Consider the following 23,266-nt stretch of genomic DNA (forward strand, 5'->3'; position numbering starts at 1 on the left):
GTTGGGCTGCCGCGGGCTGGCGGGAGGGGGAGTCGTGCTGCCGCAGGAGCCCTGTGAGAGCCTCCCACGAAGGCCGTCGTGGGGCCGATGCAGGAAACCCGTCGACAGTCAGTGGAGAGGAATCACTGGTTTCCCACTGACTAAAAGTACTTCGTGTTTTACTGAAAAGGACTGGTGCGCTTAACCGCGTGGTCTGCGGAGGAAATAAGGATGCTGATGTGAGTGATAAAACTAGTAGTCATACAGAGAAGGAGCAGTAAGAGAGGGAAGAGTGGCAGTGGGCAGAGGAAGCAGGGTGGTGGTGAGCTGTACGTGAGCTCTACGTGCTCCGTACGTGCGAGCGGGAGCTGTAGTGGTGTGTCAGGCAAGAGCCCGTTGTGCTTCAGCAGCTGGTTGAAGGACTGTGGAAAACCACTCTAGATACTAATTGTTTGGGTTGGTTTGGGGATTTTTTTAATCCCTTTCCAATTTCAAAATTTTCTACCCAGGTATCTCTCTGTGTGTTAATTTAAATGTCTTCAATTCTGGGGTCTAAAGAACACAGTTGCAATAAACACCAATAAACTGTATAACAACAAACTGTTTAAAAACCGTTCTTAAGCTTTTTTTTAATTGGATGAATAGTTTAAAAACTTTACTTGCTAGTAAAATCAGTGGTCGTTACCTTTAAAGTTTATACTTGTTTCACAGTGGAGATGAGTTTGGGATATTTTTCATATGAAGTTGGTAGCTTTGGCATAGCAAACGATGATTAATTAGTGGCTACTTAAACAAGGAAAATTTGAAGGCTAGATCATCTCCCTGAAGTCATAAATTCTAGATGAAAGGGGAGGCTTGCCTCCAATTAAAGCATCAATGCAGATCAAAACACATCTAATTGAAGCAATGTACCAAACCCAGTTACACTGTTTACTGCCTACTGTTAGGTCAGTTATTATTCAGATTAGTTTGTTACCCACAATTTTTAAAAGCATCATGCTCACATCTATTATTAATGGATGTTAAGGAACTTTGCCTCTTACTGTGTGAGTTCATCTGTCGTTTTCTTCAAATGCCTTCTATTTTGAACTAGAGATAAATAGTCGTGATTTGAGTATTTCCAGAAAGCGGTATTTGAAAAGCCTGAGACTTCAGTATGTGATATTTTATGTATATGCCCTTCTTAAAAGGAGCAGTCTGGTCACAGCTATATAAACTCCAGTTTGTGCTTGTGTTCTTGACACTGAGGGAGAACAGCGTCTGAAACATCCTTTTCCAACATATTGGTACGTAGGTATTGAAGTTCATTGTGACAGACTGAACGGGCTTAACCCAGAACTGACTTAAAACTAGCATCTGAATGTAATGGCAAAGTGATCCTGCAGTTTAAACAAGGAAAAAAATCTCCTAGGGTATCTTTGTTCATCAGTGGCATATCTAAAGCTTTTATAGGTAATAGAAACCCGGGGAATTACTCCTGCATGCTAGTAAATTGAGGTGTAAAGATTAAATTGAAATGTCAGATACCACCTGTAGGGTTACGTGCCCTGCTTCCACAGTTTCAGCTGGCAAAGCCACACTTAACCATGCACGATATCCAGAACAATAACAACTTGTTCTGTGAGCTGTGGATGTAATGAAACCTGATTTCTAGTGAATTCCTGCCTCATCCCAGTGGCTGCAGTAACTCAGCGCTCTCCCTCCATGCTTCCCACGATCTCACCTACCTCTGACACTGCCTCCAGTTCTCCCCATGTGTTTTGTAGCACTTACATAAATTATTTTCCCCCTGCATAGACAGTCAGCCTGCCCTGCCTCTGTCCAGCTGGTAGTCAGGTAATATCAAAGGAAAGGCGAGGTCAGATGCTGTGGGTAGTTCTGAGATCATTGTCCGGAGGTCAGCTGGATGGAGGATAAAATACTACGCTTTGTAATGCAGCCTTTTACTGAGGTGGGTGGTAATTTGGGTCCCTTTCTTCTATCCAGCTCTTGATTTACACCCAGTCTTTTAAGACCTGTATAACACTGTCAGACCTCCTTGAAACTAATGAATATGTTCCAGAAGTTACCGGATGGGGTAGGTGGGTGGAGAAGAACATGATTTCCTTTAGAAAGCGGCCTTAAAAGGCACGGTGCATCGTTTAGTTGTCCAAGGGGAGACATCCCTTGCACTAGCTTTGACAGATGAGATTCTTTGCTTCCTCAGAGTGCAGTTCCTTCCCTTCATTCCCTCGGGTGCTTCTTGAAAGCCAGTGATACCCAGTTCAGGAAAAAAGGTTTAGGAGAACACAAGAGGGTAGCATCAAAAGACTAGACATGAGAGTCTGGCCATGGAGCTAGGTCATCTAGACTGTCTCTCTATCTTGCATGTTCTAGGAGACCCTTTTTATCAATTTTTAATTCAGTAGTCATTTTAATGGATATACTGTATCTTGTATTTATACTTTTCTGCTAAATAGCCAAAAGTCTTCGATACTTTATTATACCTAATGAATCACTGGAAAGTTCAAAAGAGTTAAAAGCTATTTGACTAGGTGCATACCTTGGAGATTATTACAAAGAATGTGTTTTTGCTAAGCAGTGGTAACTTATTTAAGAAATGTAATCATCTGTGTGGATAGGAAAAAAACCCACAACCCCTCATCTTTCCAATAACGGGTCCATATATTGCTGAACGCCTGCGTTTTAGACTGTTGCAGAGCAGCAGTGATTGTGGCACAGTGTCTTCTTGTACGTTATCAACTGTAGCAGAGTGTTAATTAAGAACGATGTAACCTGCAACTCCAATTATTAGTATTGTCTGTTTAGCTGGACAGGAGCAGTGCCTTGCTTTAGTTACTTTGAAAGCTTCAATAAGAATGGTAAGATTAATGTTTTTTTTTCACATCTGCTCATGAGACAGTTTAAAAATCCTGAAGTTTAAAATGCAATAGAATGTAAACAAAAGGGCTTCTGCTCATTTACATGTTAGCCAGATTTGCTAACTGATTGCTGTTTGAACCTAATCTACCACCTCCTGCTGCATTAGCTACAACAAACATTACATTTACATACTGATTTCTTATTTTGTTTTAATGTAAATAATCTGTAATTACAGTAAATTTGGACTTCTGTTGACATGAGCTTGTATAAATCTGTAAGTTTAAAATAGAAATGTTAATTACCTTGTGTCATACCTATTTATATAAAATTCTGAGATTTTGGGAGAAGTCTCTATGTGACTGAGAAAGATAGTGCCTAATAGGAAATACTGAATGTATTTCCTAAAATCTTACAGAACTGAAATTAATAGGAGCATTTGCTGATCATTGATTAAGGGTGTACTTTTGGTTTCTAAGCTGAAGAAATTGCTAAAATTTCAATGAAAATGCTGTTAAAAAGTGAAGTAGTACATCACAAATCAAAGCACTAAGGCTGTCGCTTAACAATAGATGCAACCATCTATTTTATGTATTAATTGTTACAGAACAATAGAAAAGCAGTAAAACTGGAAGCTTAAAATATAATAAATATCAATATTAATACAGTCTTGCTTCAGCATTGCATAGACTGATTGAACAGTTGCTGTTCCCTAAGGTTAGCAGTATTTGCAGTTACAATTTTTTTTTTTGGCTAAATATTGTTTATATTTTTAATTTATTAAACTTATGGTTTATAAATTGTACTGTATTGGAATTTGGATGGAGTAGCTAGTGAATAAACTTTTTCCAGACTCTTAATGGAGTTTTGATATTTTGAGTTTAGGGAAAAAAACCCCCCAACCTTCTTTCAACTTTAATTGCTTGAAATCTGAGTTTCAAAGATGAACATTTTTTGTTTGCGTATTGTAGAGTTTCAAAGCCAGCTGAATCCTGGTCCACCACTGAGGTTTCTGTGCACTGTGATAGTGCCCATAACCAAAGCTGTGTAGGCAATCCATATGAAATCCTCAACTAGTCCAAGTCTGTCTTGCTAGAACTGGTTGTAACGATGACTCTGCTCAGGTCTGTTTTCTTCTCTCTGTTCTTGGACTTTTTTTGAGTGTAGGCAGAGTTCCTCTAATGGAAGATCGATGCCCAAAAATACCATCAAGTTCCCTTGCCTCCTGAGCTGGGTAGTGACTGTATAATCATTCAGCTGAGGGGGAAAAAAAAAGTGCTGGCAGTAGCTATTCTAGCAATTCTGATAACACTGATGGCAAGGAAAAAAAAAAAAAAAAGAGAAAATCTGTCTGGACTTCAATGGGACCTGGGTTTTGGCCCTGATTTAAAAAAAAAAAAAAAAAAAAAAATTCCTTTTAACACAGATGTTTCATTTGGAAGATTGTAGTCAACTGATGACATTTGCAGGAATATTAAACTGCTGCAAACATTGAAGCCAAAGTGTTAGAAATGTGTGTTGTGTTCCAAGTCGGTCTTCTCAATACAGTGATATGCACCTAAAATGTCATAGAAGTAAGCTTCATCTTACTGTCAATGGGAAGCCTCCTTTAAATACACTTATTTTATACAGTTGATCATAGCCTTAATGGCTGAAAATACAATTTTAGGACAAGGTATGTTGTGGAAGTGTGGAGTTCTGTTGGCACAAATAACCTGGGGTAATCTACATCCCTAGTTGCTGGAGGAAGGGTATATGGGAGGGGACTGACTTTGCTGGTTGTCCGGCTGCATATTCCTATCAACCCCGTCGTGCAGAGGAGCGTTGGTAGACGTAGGAAGTCATTGGCACAAACTGCCCATCAGCTGTGCCATCAGGTCCTCCTCCCACTGACTTTCTAATGTCCAGGCCTTATGGCTGTCAGGTCATACGAGACTTTGACATAGGAGCTCAAAGGGTTGGATCAGTTGACGACTGCATTTCTGTGTAAGGAGAAGCACTATGCCTTACTACTCACCTTTTCTTCAGAAAAATAATATAATTAACCATGCACTTTAATTGCTAACATTTTCAAAACAATTTTTTTCCTCAATTTTTTGTTTTGAATTTTTTTTATAGCCAGCTTAATTTTCAGTCTCTTTTTGACTGTATTTGGCTATGCATAGGTACTGAGAATTTGCTTGTTCTACTAAACAGCTTGCGTTGTTTAGAAATCCAAAAGGTAGAGGTGTCAAAATTGTTAGTTACCTCAAAAACGAGGCTTTTAATTTTAAGACACTATATTTAAATTAACTGTGTTTGGGGAGTATTTTTTTCCTCTTCGAAGTCCTCTCTGCTATCATATCCAGATAAAAGAGAGAAACAGAAAGCCTTTCCTATGAACAGATGCTTTAAATAAAAAGCGTGCTGATTTCGGGTAGAACTGAAGTGTGCATCGTGTATGTATCATGCATACCTTGAGAGACTGAGGGTTTGGTCCAACTAGCCTGTTTCATTCTGTTTAGGTCAATTACAGAATGAAAACATGAGTAATGTTATCGGTTAGCATCTCCAGATTTTTCAGAGTCAAAAACAGCTGTAACAAAGCCCTGTGTGATTCTGTATGGAACCCAGAGCCATTCACATATGCTGTAATTAATGTTTTCGAAGCAATTCAATATCTTTATTCGCCTCCAGTATTTGTTGAAAACAAATAAAAAATCAGAATCTGAACAAGCACAGCAGGATGTTTTAGTTGCTACTGAACATTTGCCAAAAGAAAATATGGTTATGATGATGCTGAATTTACTATTAACAATCAGATCAGAATTACCTTTGAAAATAGGCATACAACTTTTCAGGACTCTTCTTTCTCTTTTGGAGGACTGTTAAGTGTTCTAAATTTTTTTAAGCCTTTTCTTACAAGATTTTGTGACAAGCGCTGCTATCTTGACGTTCCGCATACCTCAGTTACACTTGTAGGGTTTCTCATGCACTTGATCATACCTCACATTAACAGTGAGTTAAATTTATCTTCCATATTGCAAAACCGTAAAAGATGAGAAATAGCACTTCATGATTTTGTTTTGTAGTATGTGATTATTATCTTTAAGATGTCACAGAATCCAAATTAAGTTGATGAGTGAAGATATTTTTGTAAGGTAATTTGTCTTGAGATGCTTAAGCAAATTGTGCACCTCTTGCTAAAGCATCCATTGAGTATTGCATGGGTTCCTTAGCATCTGAGCAGCAAAACTGCAGCTCAGCAATTCCAGTAGAAGAAAAAAGCTAACAAATCAGGACTCAAATAATCTTAGCAAGCTTTCTTGTCTTTTTGTATCTTAAGATACAGCTGTGCTCATCTGCATACAGAATTTGGCCTTTGTTGCTAAGAGGAAAAGTGTCATGGAACAGTGAAGATGTGAAGGAATAAAAAAACCCAGTCTGTCATTCTTTTGAGAGTATGTGATAAGAAAAAAAAGAAAAAAATAAGCCCAATTCAAATCCATATGCCACCGAACAGGTCAAGTCTGCATAAATGCTGTTCAGAAATCCAAGCTGTGTTTCGATGGTGCTGCAGTTTTGTAGCCTATATAAGATTGTATATGGCTGTAATTGCCCAGTCTGTAACAGAATTCCTGCCTTCTATTTTGAAAAGCAGATAGCTGCTTAATTTTGTATCTGATTAAGCAAACAGGATGACTTGTTAACATCCAGATGTTTTGTTATTAGGAATATCACCAAAAAAAGCCTGAGTTTGTGACAACGTGATCATAATAGTTTGCAAGTTTCATCTGTATCTTAAGATTTTTTAAAATTTGTATGATTAAAGGTATTTTAATGTACATTTCAAACAGTTTGAACAGAACTAACTTTTCCAAATGCTCAATACCCACACGAGAAATTTTGCTGCCATTAGTTTTCCAGTTCTAATTAGCTGGGTTTATGTTCTTTAAATGAAACTAAGCGGAAGAATTTCTGTTTGGTTTATGCCTCAGGTAACCCTAGAGAAGAGAGAGCATGCTTTGTCTTGTTCTACTTACCATCAGTTTTTAATGTGCATCCTAGCTTGATGTTTTGTCTGGTCATCAATATGCTTACAGGCCTGGTATTAATGACATTCTGAGTGCTAAGTATACCTGATGTTTGTGAAGATAATGTGACTCTTGATTTTGAGAATACTTAACATCAGAAGAGCTTGCAAGGCTGCAATCACCTTATTAAGGAAGGAGTTCAGGAATGGCCCTTGGTCATTCTCAGCATGCTTTCTTGCATTTAAGAGTGAAAAGGGAGATGATAATGTTGTGCCTGGACTTGTCCATGTAGAGTTTAGGGTACCCTGGGGTTTTTGCATCTAACTGTAAAACAAGCTATAACATGCTTATCCCTGATTTTCTTGTTTTTCTTTCAACCATTTCAGGGCCCTGCAGGAGTCATTAAATCAAAACTTCATGCTGATTGTCACCCATCGAGAAGTCCAGCGGGAGTACAACCTCAACTTCTCAGGAAGCAGTACCATTCAGGAGGTGAGTGCTGTTTCACAGCTGAAGAATAAATGTAGCTCATTATAGCTAATGCCAGCTCTGTTAAAGAGAGTTTACATGGTCTTGATGGATATTCCTATATTTTATTAGTCTTTTTTTGGTTTAATCAACTGGATCATCAAGATTGCTGTAACTTGATTAAAGAACTTGGCCTAAAAATATTTTAAAAAACATTAAATTACACAGAAAAGGTATTTCTTTTTGTATTGTAGTAGCAAAATGTATGAACAGTGTTTATTGAGTTATTCTGGAGTGATGAGGAAAGGCAGTTGGCCAAATCACACTTTACCTTTAAGCTCCTTGAGGCTCCTTCTGTCTTCCTTTCCTTTAACCAGCTCCATCTCCATTTTGTAGGCACCTCTACCATTACTGGTTGCTATCACAGTGCTGTAATTCTCACTGGCTTGGTCCCAAATGGTTTTGTGTGCAGTGGACATCACTGCCGTTCTGTGGAACGGCCAGCAAGGGGTGATATTGTAGAGAACTTTGTCAGAATTAAGTCCTGAAGGAACAAGTATCTCTAATACGACTCTGAACTATCTGAATTTAGAACAGGCGTATTTTAAAAACTCCTTTCCGAAGCCAAAGGTGGTTGTCTAGTGTTCTGTGATATGCCTAATGCCAGATGTTTTGGATGTTATTTTCCATATAACTCACTAACTTCTGGAAACATGACAAACAATCTGGAAATGTGAATCTTCAGAATTCACATTACAAAATATTAAGATTAAATGTTTGCTTTACAAATTAAATCTATGTTTGCTATTGGTCTGACACTTCTTTCAGTATTTTAGGGTTGAGCAGATTTTATTGAAGTTTTTCATGTCACATGCTGACATTGTAGACAGAATTATTTTATGTTCTGTAATGTTAGCTATAGGAGCAATGTCTCGTACAGCAATGAAAAATTGACTGTTAACTGTTTTCATAGTGAATCCTATTATTCTTATAACCTAAATTCTGATCCTTCCCCTGTGTGAAAGCCTGTTTGCTACTTTACCTTTTTAAACCCAGTATACTAAGTTCTGATTTGCCTTTTTTTTTTTTTAAATGCTATAAACAAACAAACATACTTGCATCAGGTTGTTTTTTGAAGGGCCAAGCTTTGACTCTTTACAATTAAAAGTAATTTGAATATTTATGGAAAGAAATGATGGGAATATTTGTTTTTAAAATGGTGAGGCTCTAAAAGAAAACACATACATACATACTGTCTGTTTTGTGTCTGTGCTCTGTCAATTACTACTTTGCTGGTGGGTCTTACACAGCTTAACGGAACCAGAAAGGTGTGAAAGTGCATGTGAATCTAGGCTGCCTTTACACGCACTGAGGTTGTCTTGTTTGTTGGTAAGGGCAGGTACAGTCAGTGTACAGTCAGTTAGGATTTTCCCCATTAAACATCCCAAATCCAAAAAAGCCCTACTATCCCATAACCAGCATAAGCATCAAACCTTTCTGTGTTGTATCTAAATATTACATCCAATGGAGTGTGTAAAATTACAAAGACCACTTTGGAGGCTAAAATGAAAAGAGAACTCCCGACCTTCTTGTGCAGCTGATGCTGAACAGGTGAACGAATACGTGTGCCTGTGCAAAGTCTCATGGAAATCACTGGGGATTTGGCTGAGGTAAAAGGGTTCGCGAACATTTGTCTAATTATGGAAAACAAGCACAGCAACTCCCCAGTGGCTTTTTAAAATTTTTTTTTTTCTTTTAGCATAGAGTGAGCATTGTAACAAGTGATCGACGAATCTAGTTAGTCTGTGCGATTTCGAGGAATCAGTGGTATCTTTCCTTCTTTTCTCTCCCTTGTCTCTCTCCGCTCCGGGACTGTTAGATTTTATTGGTTTTTTTAACCCTCTTCACTCTCTTGTTCACACTTTAACAAATTAATAGTTTACTTTCCTTCTGGCATATTTTTGTGGTGGTGGAAAAGCGCTGTGAGCTGCGGTTGCCTGCCACAAGAGGGCAGGGAGGACTATTCAATTATTACCTAAAAATGCCGTTCAGTGTTTTCAAATTAGCTTCTGGTATATTAACAAAAAGGAGTATAATGGCCAAGTTATTGTTTGATTTACAGATAATTGGCATATTGCAGGGAGGAGACTTAATTTCACCCTTTTAAATTAAACAGGGAGATTTAAAAAGACATAAAATATTCATTAATGTTCAGTGATTATAAAGCAGTGGCATATATTTATTCTACCTTTATTACTGTTTCGATGGGGAAAATACTGCAAATATTTCAGAAATCGACTTGGCCATACTGACAAGTTGAAATGTTTAAGCAGTGTTAATGCAATCTACTCACACGGTATATCCTATGCAGAAAGATTCAAAATGACTACATCAATTATTAAAGGAATTATTTAAAATTCAAGGAATGCTTGACTGCTTGCCACAGTTGGGTGCAACTGTCTCTCCAGGGTTGGTGGTTTAGTTTGTTGTTATTATTAGTACTTTGAATTTTAAGGAATAGGTATTTTTTCCAAGTCTCAAAAAAGCCCAAAACTACCACACCAAAACCACCACCCTTTCAAAACTGTCATAAACATTTTGCAACAGATTAAATGCAAAATCTAGTGAGCTCTCAGCTGTGCTTTCCTGAACTGCTATTGCTTCAGTTCTCTGTCATCTTTTTTTGCTGTTTAGAATGCAGGTTTAATACTAAATCATATTTGGATGAATTGCTATTTCAAAGAATTTCTGGTGTGTAATGGGGAAACAATCTGACAGAAAATTTTGAGAGGAGCCTTTAGCTGTAGTGCTCACGTTTGCTTCCATAATTTCTTGTGTATTAATTCACTAGTTGGATTTTGGATGGTGCTTGAAAATGCTTATTTTTTAACATGCTTTATCTACATCTTCAACTGTTTACAAATTAAGATTTAATTTCTCAGTTAAAAAAAAAATCGAAGTTCCATTCAGTTATGTTGATGTGGGATTATGAGCCTACAGGGAATCTTCAGAAATGAAATAAAAAATTAAACTGAACTTAAAATTCTGGATATTGCATTGATGCTTTTTTTTTTTGTGTGTGTGTGAGCTGGGCAGGGGAGTTGTCAGCTTGGAAAGTTAATGATAACATGTTGGTCTAAATTGCAAATTAATCTGTGTCACAGGTTTCTGACATCTGTTTGTTCTTGTAAAATTGCAGTATTAAATTAATTCTGGGTGGATACTGTTCTGGGAAATATCATGGTTACTTTTCTCCATGATCTGCATTTTAAAGTGGAAATGAGTAGGTTTTGTGCCAGTTTGGAGACTGTAAATTAATACATTTCCAATGTATTATGTACTTAAATGAGGGCAAATCTAACAAATTCAACTTCTACTACTTAGAGGAGTATAAGGAGTTTTCTGTCATTGTTTGCTCTTTATTCTGCTAAGATAATTTCCAGAGGCTATCTGTAATTGGAGCGAGAGAATTTTTAACTTTTGATTTGAGAAGCTTTGTGCTGAATCATTACAAGGCAGTGCCACATTCAACCCAATTTGTTTTCTGCCTGTTCTTACAAACTTGTTCTCATTTAGAAATTAACGTTTCCACTACTTGTCAGTTTTGCAAGTCGTCGTTACGTTATTTGGCAGAGACGAAGGACAGCCCTTTTTAGAGGGGGAAGTATTTCAGTGTTTCATGGAAAGCAAGGTTGTGTTCTCATCTAGGAGCAAACGAACTAATTTGTGAAAAACTTGTGATTTTGAGTTCTTGTCACCATAGCGTGCTCCACACTTCGTGTTGTCAGTGACGGTGGTGTGGGGTGGGGGGGGAAATCCAAAATTTTTAATAAACTGAATAATTCCGTTAAAAACAAGGAATTTGCGTTTGTCTGTTTTACTTGCGGCACAGACTTTGAAGCCTTTATGTGGTTCCTGTGTGCAGGATTACAGAAGTGTCCAGTGTACACAAGCCGTGGCTGCTAAAGGGTGGACGAGTTAAATATGCAGAAACCTCAGCCCTTTTGTAGATCGGTGATTTTATTTTGTAACTGCTGGAGATTCCAGTTGAGAATACTAGGTAGAGCATGTACCAGGCACTGTAATTCCTAGTACAACATAAAATCTGTGCAAACAATGCAAAGAAGATGGGTCCCTAAATACTGGCAGCCTCTGCATAGCTGCATCTGCTCTTTATTCCGTTCCTTTAGCCAATAACCTAATCGGAGGCTAGCTGCTTAGCATCCCTGTCACCTGTGATAGGTAATATATTTGTTCTTTGTTCCCTACAGACTTACTGGCTAAGGTGGAATATGAAAAGCAATGTATCCAATAGCACTCCAGGCAGGAGGAGGAACTATTTGTGCATACAACTGCTTGGGCTGAGATAAACCATAAATTCTCGGTTGACAGACCCTAATGACAGTTTGAAGTCCTTTGTGCTGAATTTTTAAAAACTTTTTGGATAAGTGGATGAATGCAAAACAAGATACAAACCCACGTTTTATAAACACACAGGCAGAAACCTTATTTAAAAGGCCTATATAAAAATAAATATAGGTAAGCAGATGAATTACCTTCAGCATGCGGAAAAATAATCCAGATGAAGGTTTTGTCCCTTTTTCGGATTTGATTTTTGGTATTTCTACAAAGTATTGTCAAGCCAATTGGTGTTGAGTCAGATCGTCCACAGTGAAGGTCAGACATTGGCATGGGAACACGAAATTATGTGTATATAAATAATGTTCTTTTACATGTTGTAGCTGAGTAATTACAATAAAATAGATTTGTCAGATCAGAACGTGGGCATATCCCAAGGTGGTACCTACATTTAGCAGCTTCAGAGTTTGGTTTGGTGGTTTTTTTTTACTTGCCTCAAAATTCTTGAAAGCTATTCTTATGCTAATAAAAATCAGTAACTAACACTTTTTGTTTTTTAATAGGAGGTGCACAAACATTCTACACTATTGTTCAGTTATTCTCTGAGTATCAGAGAAGTTAGTAAAATAGACTGTTGCTATACTGATTGTACTCAAGAGACATATTCTTTCTGTGAAATTTGAACGTTTTGTTTTTAAAGAAAACTGTCATGTAAAAATGATATTCAGTTTATGGTGAGTCATAACAAGGGTATACATAATTTAAGCATCTATCCCTGCCATAGCCTCAGTGTTCTACAGTGGTAAATGACTACAAGCTAGGAAGCTCGGTTTTGACTTTTAGACAGGGAGAGAAAAATCTATCTTTATAAAGCTAAATCGACTTCTTGTTTGGGGGTGGTTTTGCCTTTTTTTGCCTCTTTTAAAGAAAATCAGCACCTGGCTAAACTAAATCGTATTTGCTGAAAGAAATCCTCGATAAACTTTTTGTAAATGGTCATGCGTTAGGAATTATATGAAAAGGAAGATCCTTGGGAAATAACGAGAAAATGCCTTTTTGTGTACCTGTTAAAGTGATAGCTTTATTAGGCACTTAGGAATCTGGCTGTAGAGATCTGTTTCAAAGAGATCCTGTCGGTAAAGGTGTATAACCATTATTCTTGTTAGGCAACAGAAACAGCAATAAGAGATAAAGGAAGGGCACCCTTTTACTCCTCTATTAATTATGAAGCTTAATATATTCCTGACAGAGTAAGTTTCATAACCTGTAATTTGGTTTTGGTGGGTTTGGACGTGCGTGTCATTAAAGAAACGATCGTCAGTTATCAAAAACTAGTAAACATGGACATTTTTATATGCAAGAAAAGGCAGAGAGTAAATAATTGCACTGGTGACCAATACTGTAATAATCCTGTTTTACAATATGCACTTGACAGGTTGTAATAGTGCTAATTGAAGAGACTAATTCACACTTGCTTCATTCTATTCAAAGGCAAAATCAGCAGCTTGTTTTGCTTTTGACCAGATGGTCCTGATGAACACCTACTGTGCACTTTAAGTGCTTTACTAGAATTACAAAGGCTGGGGGCTGCGTCCGACTCAAAATGATTTGAGAAGAGAAAAAAACCTCACTGCTCAATGGATTTGGTGCAACTAAATTAATTCTAGTGGACCCATTACACATTGAGCCCCCTTTTCAAAGTGCTGAGCCTCCTCGTTTGTTCTGTAGCAATGAGAAAGTGAAAGGCAGATTACTGCAAACAGAAATAAAAAAAAAGTGCTGTGAAAAGGAGAAAAGAGGCCTTGAAGCCTTTTCATATCATTTGAGTTTTTCAAGTGCGTTATTTTTGGGGAGGGTGGATGTATGAAAAGCCAATTGGAGTTTTTTTTGTTTTAAAGTGCGCTATTTAAGTACTATGAATATAAAAGCAAGAGCAACAGTTGACTGAGTTTACTGTGGTAAAGCTTTGTGTCCAAGGATGAATCAAATTCATTATAGTCAATGCTTTGTATTTTCATATGAATGTGGGCTTAGTTTCACAAGACTGTGTCTGTTTAGGATAATTATAATTTAATATTTTCCTTTCATAAAGTTATCACTGTAGATATCTAAAATATGCTGAAAGCAAGGTTTTTTCTTGAATAAATTTAGAAGCACCCAGAGAGTTTAAAACTCCGAAGGAAGCTATTTGATTTCCAAGGGAAGGCGAGGCATGTTCCAATAGCGTCAAAGCACAGATTATTATAACTAATTAGAAGTCACACATCTGTTAGCTTTCGATTTGTCAGCGCTTGTAGTTTTCTGTGTATGTTTGTATCTCCCTTCTTCCTTTCTCTGCTTCCCTGTCTCTATTACGCTCCATCTGTAAGCGTAAGTTGGATTTGAGAGAAACTCTCGGAGGATAAGGATCAATTTATTTGAATTTAAAAGTGACGCGGAATCACTGTTATAATTTTGGTTACACGTTCGGCTTCGTAAATGCTCAGTCATGCGAGTTGTCCCTATTTTAGAAGCAATCATGTTGAATTGAATGACTTTGCTCCTGTAATTTAAGGATGCTAAGGATTTTGGGGATCAAGACCTAATTTAAAACGCTCAGTTTTTAAAAAAATGCAATTAAACCCATCGCTTGCTATTGTGATTTTGCATATTTGCTATGTTTTACATTCGGGGTGGAGAGTTTTTTTGCAAGGCTTCTATCATAACGCTAGCTATCAAAAAGGTGTTCGCATGAAACGACAAGAAAACCTAAGCAGCTTTATGAACATATTAAGCAGCTATGCCCCTAGTTCCTGTGCTACTTAAAGTGGGAAAGCAGTACTCTGTAGCTAAACAGCATAGCACTGCTATTTGTATGAATTATCTTCAGTTGAATCATAAATGAAAAATGAGCATTTTTTGCAATTAAAAAAAAATTTCAGCTTGTAAATGAAAGCGTACTAGAGCATGGTTTAACCTTTCTATCCTACGTTAACTATAATATGATCGCTTATTGCATGATATACCCTTATATTAAAAAAACCCCCAACAATCACTGAATTGCTGATTTGTTTTCAAACAATGAAATTTGTATTTGTGCAAATTATAGTAGGCACAGTGTTCTCTCATGTTTTCTCATCAAACAACCCAATTATACTTATAAATAGTGAGGTGCTAATGAACTGTTGTTCTGGAAAAGTTTTTTGTTGTTTGTTTTTTATTTTTATTTTTTTTTAACTTGAGTAAGAAAGGAAACACTTCACAATTTTAGAGTGCTTGCTGGTGAGAAAATATTTGAAAATATTGTACTTATGTAAATCATGTTGGTGCTATCACTTTTAAATACATAACAGAAGCTAACCTAAAAACCCCATCAGTTCATATGGAGCTCAACTAGATTCTAGACATTGTAAATTGCTCACTTAATTGGGGACTGATGATTTTCTTTTATTCATCGAGTTATACAAGTTTTTCAGTAAGAGCCTCTATTTTGGTTTGAAGTTTATTAGTGCATTAATTTAACAAAAAGAGGAAATTTTTGGAGAGTTGCGGTGATGAGAATATTTGACGTAGTAGTTGTGGAGAATCGACGCTGAAATGGTCAACAGTATGTTAGCAGCAGTGTAATGATAGTGCTGCTACATCGCTTTGTAATTACAGTGCAAAGAAATTACTCAGTTGCTGTTTCAAATGTGAATGAATAATGTGTGTCCATAACATCTTAGTGAAACAGTGTGCTCTCTCTTCAGTAAGCCGGTTTCTCATGATTTTTCAGTTGTATCCCTATGTCTGTGTGAAACATGAACTTGAAAAGTTATTCTTTTGGGTTTTTTAATGAGGAATCGCGGGCATAAATTGAAGAGGCTTGCACTCATTTAAAGGATAAAATGGCCTCATAATCACCCTCAAGAAATCCCTGTTACTGTTTTTTAAAAGGGTTATAGAAGCTCTTGGCAAACATTTGCAATAAGTGGCAAAATTTATGCCTTGCTTTGTGATAGTTGCGTGACCAGACAGTGGGGTATAGGATTGTTTTAAGGTTTTTACAGCTGCAGGCAAAAAGCATCTGTTCCTAGAAAAGCCTTCATTGTTTAATTTTGACACTGACTTTTCCATGCTGCTTGTACCAGTCTCTGGATTAGGTGCCACTAAGATAAAATTTGTTTTAAATTGCTCCCAAATGCAGCTGTCACTATACATGGCCTTGTAGCTTAGGCAAAGTAGACATAATCAAAACAAGCATTTTTGTATGAGGTCGTCACCGTAGACTGAAAAAGCTCAGAGGAGAAATTTTGACAATATTTTATCTTGTGAGTAGGTAGGCAATTAGCTTTTGTATTTGTTTAATAATTCTTCTGGTGATCACTAGCGTGTATGACTGCCTCAGAAACAAGGGAAGAAAGGGATTTATAAACTGCACTGCTTTTTCTTTTACATATACTTTATATTTATTTTGATTTGGCAGTTACTATGGTATTAAATTCCATGTATGCCGTGTGTGTTTGTATCTCTGTGTCTCTGCAGTGAAATGGAATGATTTACAAAAATAAGGGGAAAACTGAAATTTTTGAAAGAGCTTCCATTTCTTTCCTTCAAAGTTTCCAGTGAATTAAAAATGAAAGAGCACTTCATTTTATGTATCCCAGAGTTGTGTTAATTTCTACCCAGCTGGTCTAAAATGATTGATACAAAGCCAAATTTGTGACTGCCTGCATTACAAAGTCTGTAATTTGCTAATGAATTATGATAATAATCTTTCATCGTACATGAAAGATTTAGACAAACAATTTACTAACTATATAGTTTGATCACAATTTTTGGGTTTGTACCAAGCCTCGAATGTACTTCGTTTTTCCCTGCCTACATTAGCCGACCAAAGTGAACTTACTTTGTTTTGAAAGCAATAATCCTGGGAGGTATGTGGGGCTGATTGGACAGCAGAAATGATACAAGCTTGTGGTGTAAAACTCCATGTTTAACTTATATACAAATGAAACCACGCAGTTTCCAACTACAGAAGCATCATAGCAGGCACGGCAAAAAATGTTGTTTGAGACTGCATCTGCTGTTGTAGGGATACAAAAGTACATGAAAACAGGGTAGAGATGTTTCCCTCGTTAAACCTTCTCTGGGTATGGTGGAGGCAAACTATGTAAAGCACAGCTAGACAAAGCCATAGGAGCAAACTAGGCTTAAAACAAACAGAAAAGAAAACCAAACCCTGCAGAAGAGGGGCATCTCCCCTGTCATCCTGAGTGAAGTTTGTAGTCCTGCGTATGGTGTCAGCAAGCAGTTGATCTTGAACACTCTAAGGACCTTCTGAGGACAATGTTCACAGCAGGACACGAGCACAGTATAAGCAGGTGCCTTCCTATATGAAATCCTGCTCACTTTTGGTCATCCTAGGGAGCAGTTCATCCACCTTCTGACCGAACTTTACTTCCCAGTTCTGAAGAACTTGCTTCTGTAGTGGATGTTCACTTTCCCACTAACGAGCAATTTAAATCAACAATAGAAATTTTTGAGACATCATTTGTTTGTGTATATATTGCTTTGGAGTATGGAGGGGTGTTGTGAATGAGAGATTCAATGTGCCACAGGCCTTAACTCTCACCACTCTTCCTCCTGCCCAGGGAGGTGATCTATCTAGCAGCTGTCACCTAGTATGTCTAATACCTAGTAGCTCTCTTGGAAATTATGAAGTTACTGTCATTTGAAAGTGTAGAAGAATTATCTCAAGACCTTCACAACATGGAAAACAGTTAAACAATAAAAGAAAAAAAGGGAACGAATTTTTTTTTTTAATAGTATTTTTCTACAATTTGTCTCTAAGGAAGAGGGAGCATCTTCCTACCAATCTGTACATACAAAATGGGGGTAAGTCCGACTGCCTGGTATCATATGGCATAGCTGTACATACCTTACTCCAACCCCAACAAAGGGAAATGGAGAAAGGAATAATGAATCCTAAGAACTGACAGAATTTCAGTCATTTCATTCACAGTATTAGGGCAAAGTGCAGCACCCCAAATATCCCTGCAGTTTCTTCCAGGAGAAACAAAGACAAACGTCCTCAAATTTTTTTACTTGTTTCTGATGACAGGCTACCTTTTACTGAACTCAACAATGTTTGTGTCCCATTCTCAGTTTCTTTGTAGCCATAAACTGAATTCAACATCACCCTCTGTGTCTTGCATAAAGTCCTCTTTGCACTTACCCACAGAAAGTTCCTCTTTTAAGACAAGAAGGACTTATTCCTGAATAATTCAAGAAATGGGGAGTATAAGACCTGTTTAGATTAGTCTGGGGAGTGTTTTGAGTGTTGATAATTTCACCTATAACTAACAGTCCCTTTCACCCACTGCTTAAAGGGTCTTGGCTCTTTTTCATTCTCTGCATTGGGCTGGCAGAGAAAAGACTAGACTGCAGCTGGGAACTGAGGCCACAGGGCAGCCTAGGCCAGGACTGGGAGACACAAAACGGAGCTCTGACATTCACAGAAAGCAGCAATGGAACAGTGGAAGAGGATTTTTTTTCTTTTTTTTTTTTTGTCCTGTCCCTGATACAAAAGGTAAAAACTGTCAAGTCAGGCAGGTCCTTGTTAATATTCAAGGTATGGTCTTAAGAGGCCAATGAAAAATAGGGAAGTTCTGTAGAGCATCCTGTGAGGATGACAGTTGATGAACTTAGACTAGTAGACTGAGATGCAATTTGAATTGCCATGGAAATGTCTTCACTGTCCTCCTGAAATCTTCCCGCAGAACCCTAAGTTGTAGTTCACAGCTGTGTCATCGTGTGACAGGTCAATAGGAGGTCTGCAGAGAACACCCGTTGGTGGTGAGGACCTAACATCTGTGCTGTGTATGTTTTTGGCCTTCTACTGGCAACCACTCCAGTCTGGTCCTGTGGATTGAATGTTTCTTAGTAGGTAAAATTTAAAAACTGTGCATCTTCTGCTTTAGTTTGATCCTAATGGTATTAGGTTTGCGTGCTCTGAGACTGCTCCATCATGCAATTTTAAGCGCAGCAGGTCGGACTAGTGGGAGACTTAAGATCAGGCATGCGTTTTTGAAGTGAAACACTAACTCACTTATGTCCTACAGGGGCAGTCCTTTGGTCCAAGCTAGTATTTTCAAATGTTACACCATTGGGAAACCCTCTTCATTGTAGCAGAAACACTGTAATTTTTAATTAATTCTGTAAACAGAGGTGGTCAAATTCTTCTTGAATGGGAACAAATTAAGATTAAGTGGAAAGTGCACCTCGTGTTTGTTTTTACACTGCAGAGTAGCCATGCAAAGAATCAGCATGAGCAGCAAGACAAGCCTTTTGGATACTCAAAAAGGTATAGTTTTTCCTTTAGAGGAGTATGTTAGCCTTGTGTTCAATGCCATTTTTTCTTCAGATCAGTTTGAAGTGAGGAACAATAAAACTCGGAGATTAAATGTTTCTTCTGCAACATAAATGCAAGCTGATTGAAGCAGAGGGTAATTTCAGCGTGCAGTCTGAATAAGCATCGGTTGTCTCAAGTCACTGGTGTCAGGAGACAACTGCAAATCTGAGTTCAGTTCTCATTTTGTGTCTTTTGCCTTGTGTCAGTTTATAGGTCAGGTCTAAGATCATTCAGTTTTGATGTATAAAATCTGACAATTTCCCATCTATATTTTCTCCTGTGTAGGTCATTTTGCTTGTTCAGTAAACCATGTCCTTTTCTCTTTTTTCTCTTCTTTTTAAGACTTTATTTTTTTCTTCTGTTTCTTTTATTTTCTCTTAGTCCACATACATGTTTTCACTGCTTTCTCACTCTGCTTTTTATCTTCTAGTTGATTAGAAACTTTTAAATTATTTTGCTCTTAATACTTATTTTCTGCAATGCAGAGTGACAAGTATGTTGAATTACACTTGAAACCTGTTCCTCTGTGAAGGGAATTAGTGAGTACAATGCTTGCACTTTAGCTTTTCAAACAGTGACTGAATTTTCACTGATTATTATATGAATATCAAATGGAATTTTTTTCTATCAACTAAATTGTTATTCTTGGTGTTAACTTCCATAGTTCAATAAAATCACACTTTCCTTGGATTTAGAAAACAAGTCTTTTAAAATTTTGTGGTGTCATCTGCTGGTGTATATTTTATACACTGAATTTGCATAACTATGAGCATCCTTGTGGTTCAGAGGAGGAGCTGTTAGTGCGGATCTGTAAAACAGTTGTTTTATTAACATCTTCACAGGGAAAAAGCAGACAGAATAACTGAATATGTAAATGAGCAGCTTGTGATGCTATAACTTGTCAAATAACCATTGATGCAGTATAGCTGAGCAAACTGTTTCAGTGTGTGCATATACAGTAGGTATTTCTCTCCAAATTAATATTTGCATTTGAAATATGTGTGTAGTGCAAATATATGAGAAGTATATAACAATTAATAATATTTTGTGTTTGATGTTTACATACTATGTGCTCTGCATTTTAATTCTTAATGTTATCTGCTTCTTTAATCATCTTGAATTAGTTTTCCAAATGTATTGATTCAAAGGAAATTATTACTTAGTTATTAAGGTTTGATAGACATTAGTATACTTGAAGCAGTTCGGGTTTGGTCAGTACTCAGCTGCCACTTTGAGTTTGCCATTTTGTTCTTCCAGATCTCAGACCATGCTAAGACTCCTATATCACCTTTGTGAATGTTTCTGAATTGTAGTGATGAGAAAAAACTTTGAGCATATGACACCAATTGAATACTGTTTTCCAACTTATGCAGTGTTTTTGCACGGAACACTCCTAGTTTTTAAGATAAAAGTATGCTTTTGATTTAGTTAAACCAACAGGGACTGTCGTGTGAATGTTCTTATTTATCTTAAGGGCTGCTTAGCATAAACAGAGTAAGAATTAGATGAAGTTAAAGCAAAGTAAGGCCTTATCCTTGGTGAGGAAAAAAAAATTCAACCCATATTAGTTAATACATGACAGATAAGTCAAAGTAAACCTCCTGTACTTACATAACAGTCATTTACATGCATCTGGTAGATGGCAAAACTTTGGTTCTGTCAAGAATCCCATTTTCACTATACAAGCAAGTCAAAACTATAGTCCCTACTAAAACCAGCCGTACCGATTGTAAAGTAATGAGGTAACACCAAGTACCATAGTGCCAGATGTGGAAGATGCAAGAAACCTTGTAAGCATTCCCTTCCAGCAGTGCTCCTGCCATCTCAGTGTAATGAGCTTACAGTTTTGCCCCTGAAGTGGCACATGGTCAAGTATATAAACAAGGACTTGATTTGAGGACTCTTTATAGTCTCTTAATTGCATGTAACAAAAAATTATTACTTTTATAATAATACTGAGTTTTAAAAAAAAATTGGCATGTTCTTCAAGGTATTTAGGGTCTTCTCCTGGATTTCTTTCTATGGTGCCTTTCTTGTTCAGTCAAAAGGAGTCCTTTAACTTTGGTTGGTTTCATAAATTAAAAAAATAGATGCTTCTCAGACTTTTTGAGAGCTGTTTCTCAATTCCTTCACATTTTTTGTTCTCCCGTTCGTGAATCATGACTTACTTATGGTAATGCAGTTGGAATAAGGAGAAAAAAAAAAAAAAAGTCAGTTTTGTATTCTCTTCTTTGACTGCTTGGCGATTCAAATATAGGGTTACATTAGAAATTACTAGAAAGTTTAGTGTTCATATCCATCATAAATAAAAACTTGTTCATGCTCTTAGGTTTTGTAAACATGGTCTCTGTGTTCTGCCACTGTTAAAATGATGACTTGGGTAATTTTTAGTTCTTTGTTCAGTTTAGTGATAAATGTTGCTGTTATTAGATAAATGAGAAAATACTGTACTGTATCCTGAGATTCATGATGTTTTGGAGGAGTTCAGTGTTGCAGCAGTTGTTCAAGATTAGCTGTATTCTCAAGATGCACCTTAAGACAGGTTGTTTTCCTGGTTATTTTATACAAAATGAAGACCTTATGGCATCATAATTTTAGGGCAAATTCTGCCATCCTCTCTGCTTGCACAAATAGGATGTAGCTCCTGCAAAACTCTCGGTGTCCTGTGGGAGTTGTGTCCTGCTGCCTTCCTCACAGAGGTGCCCCCCGAGCTTGAGGGTGGGAGTGGGAGGAGGAGACGATGAGCTGCTCAGCAGCCATTTGCCCTTAGACTTCTTTTTTGGATCCTAGCTGGGAGGCAATGTCATTTTATAGCTGTATTTAACTCCCTGTCATCCAGCTTCCCTCTTCCTCCCCATGTGCTGCTTTGAAGGCAGCCCCTGGGGTCAGCGGCAGCCAGGCTTCTGCAGGAGCCAAGCTGCTGCTTGGAAAGGGAACCTGAGGAGCAGTGCAGAAGCAGGAGCCAGGCAGACCTGTCAATGGCTTTTTTTTCCCCTCCCAAGTGTTAATTGTGGTCACAAAAGTTAAGTGTTTCTGTAAAATTAACATCTTGGTATTATGTATTTATTTTCCACCATGTAGCTTCGATGTCAAGTTTATTCAGCAGACGAGTCGAAACAGGAATATTTTTTCCAACTGCTGTTACAGCAAGTCTCAGCCTGGGATCTCAGAAAATCACAGTGTTGGTTCTGGTTAGCAGCTAATAGGAAACAATAAAGATTTAGGGTTCAGAATTTAATTGGCACTGATGTTGATGCAAGAAGAACAACCACACACAGTTTACTCTTGTGAAGCTTTATTGATTCTTTTTTAAAAGGAAAGCTCTGATGAAAGTAGAAAGAGGCGTTTAATTTGCAAGTATTTCTACAGTTTTTATTCTGAAATGTGCTTTTCTATCCTTCTCTATCCCTGCGCAGTAAACACGCCTTAAGATCATCTGATTCAGAGACAGATACTGAAAAACAAAAGTGTAAGGTTGTCACTTGTACTGTTCATCTTGTTCTTGGGGCTTTCTTACGTATTAAATTTGCATCTTTCCCAAGGCTGATGTGCATTTGTAAGCATTTTTAAGATAATGTGACATAAGTGCATCCTCAAAATCTCCATCCTAGATTCTAATCTTTTAGTGACGTATTTCCAAGGATCAGACCTGGAATATTGCTCTTGAAGAGGTGGTGATACGAACAGAACCTTCCCGGTTTTCTGCCATTACTTATTGTGCTGGTTTTGGCTCAGAGAGAGTTAATTTTCTTCACAGTAGCCAGTATGGGGCTGTGGTTTGGGTTTGTGCTGGAAACAGTGCTGCCAACTCAGGGATGTTGTCGTTACTGCTGAGCAGTGCTGACACAGAGTCAAGGCCTTCTCTGCTCCTCACACCCCCCACCAGCGCGCGTGCTGGGGGGCACAAGGAGTTGGGAGGGGACACAGCTGGGACAGCTGACCCCAGGGATATTCCAGACCATATGACGTCATGCTCAGCATATAAAGCTGGAGGAGGAAGAGGGGGCCATTCGGAGTGATGGCGTTTATCTTCCCAAGTAACTGTTATGCATGATGGAGCCCTGCTTTCCCTGGAGTGACTGAACCCCTGCCTGCCCATGGGAAGTGGGGAATGAATTCCTTGTTTTGCTTTGCTTGTGTGCAGCTTTTGCTTTACATATTAAACTGTCTTTATCTCAACCCACGAGTTTTCTCACCTTCAGCCTTCAAACTCTTT

At 37.7% G+C, this 23,266-nt stretch overlaps 1 protein-coding gene across 1 annotated transcript in view; it reads left to right on the top strand.

Annotated features, from left to right (window-relative positions):
- Nucleotides 1-169: 169 nt before the first annotated feature.
- The window catches only part of FAF1 (Fas (TNFRSF6) associated factor 1), a gene marked incomplete at its 5' end in the record, with an annotated part of 124,572 nt that continues 101,475 nt past the window's right edge, over nucleotides 170-23,266 (top strand). Inside the window, 2 exons of the mRNA XM_010156975.1 lie at nucleotides 170-256; nucleotides 7,238-7,343. Coding sequence (XP_010155277.1) covers nucleotides 170-256; nucleotides 7,238-7,343 — 193 coding nt within the window. The remainder of the gene's footprint in view (nucleotides 257-7,237; nucleotides 7,344-23,266) is intronic.

This window comes from Eurypyga helias, unplaced genomic scaffold (assembly GCF_000690775.1).
Source record: "Eurypyga helias isolate BGI_N326 unplaced genomic scaffold, ASM69077v1 scaffold6448, whole genome shotgun sequence".
Classification (NCBI taxonomy): Eukaryota; Metazoa; Chordata; class Aves; order Eurypygiformes; family Eurypygidae; genus Eurypyga; species Eurypyga helias.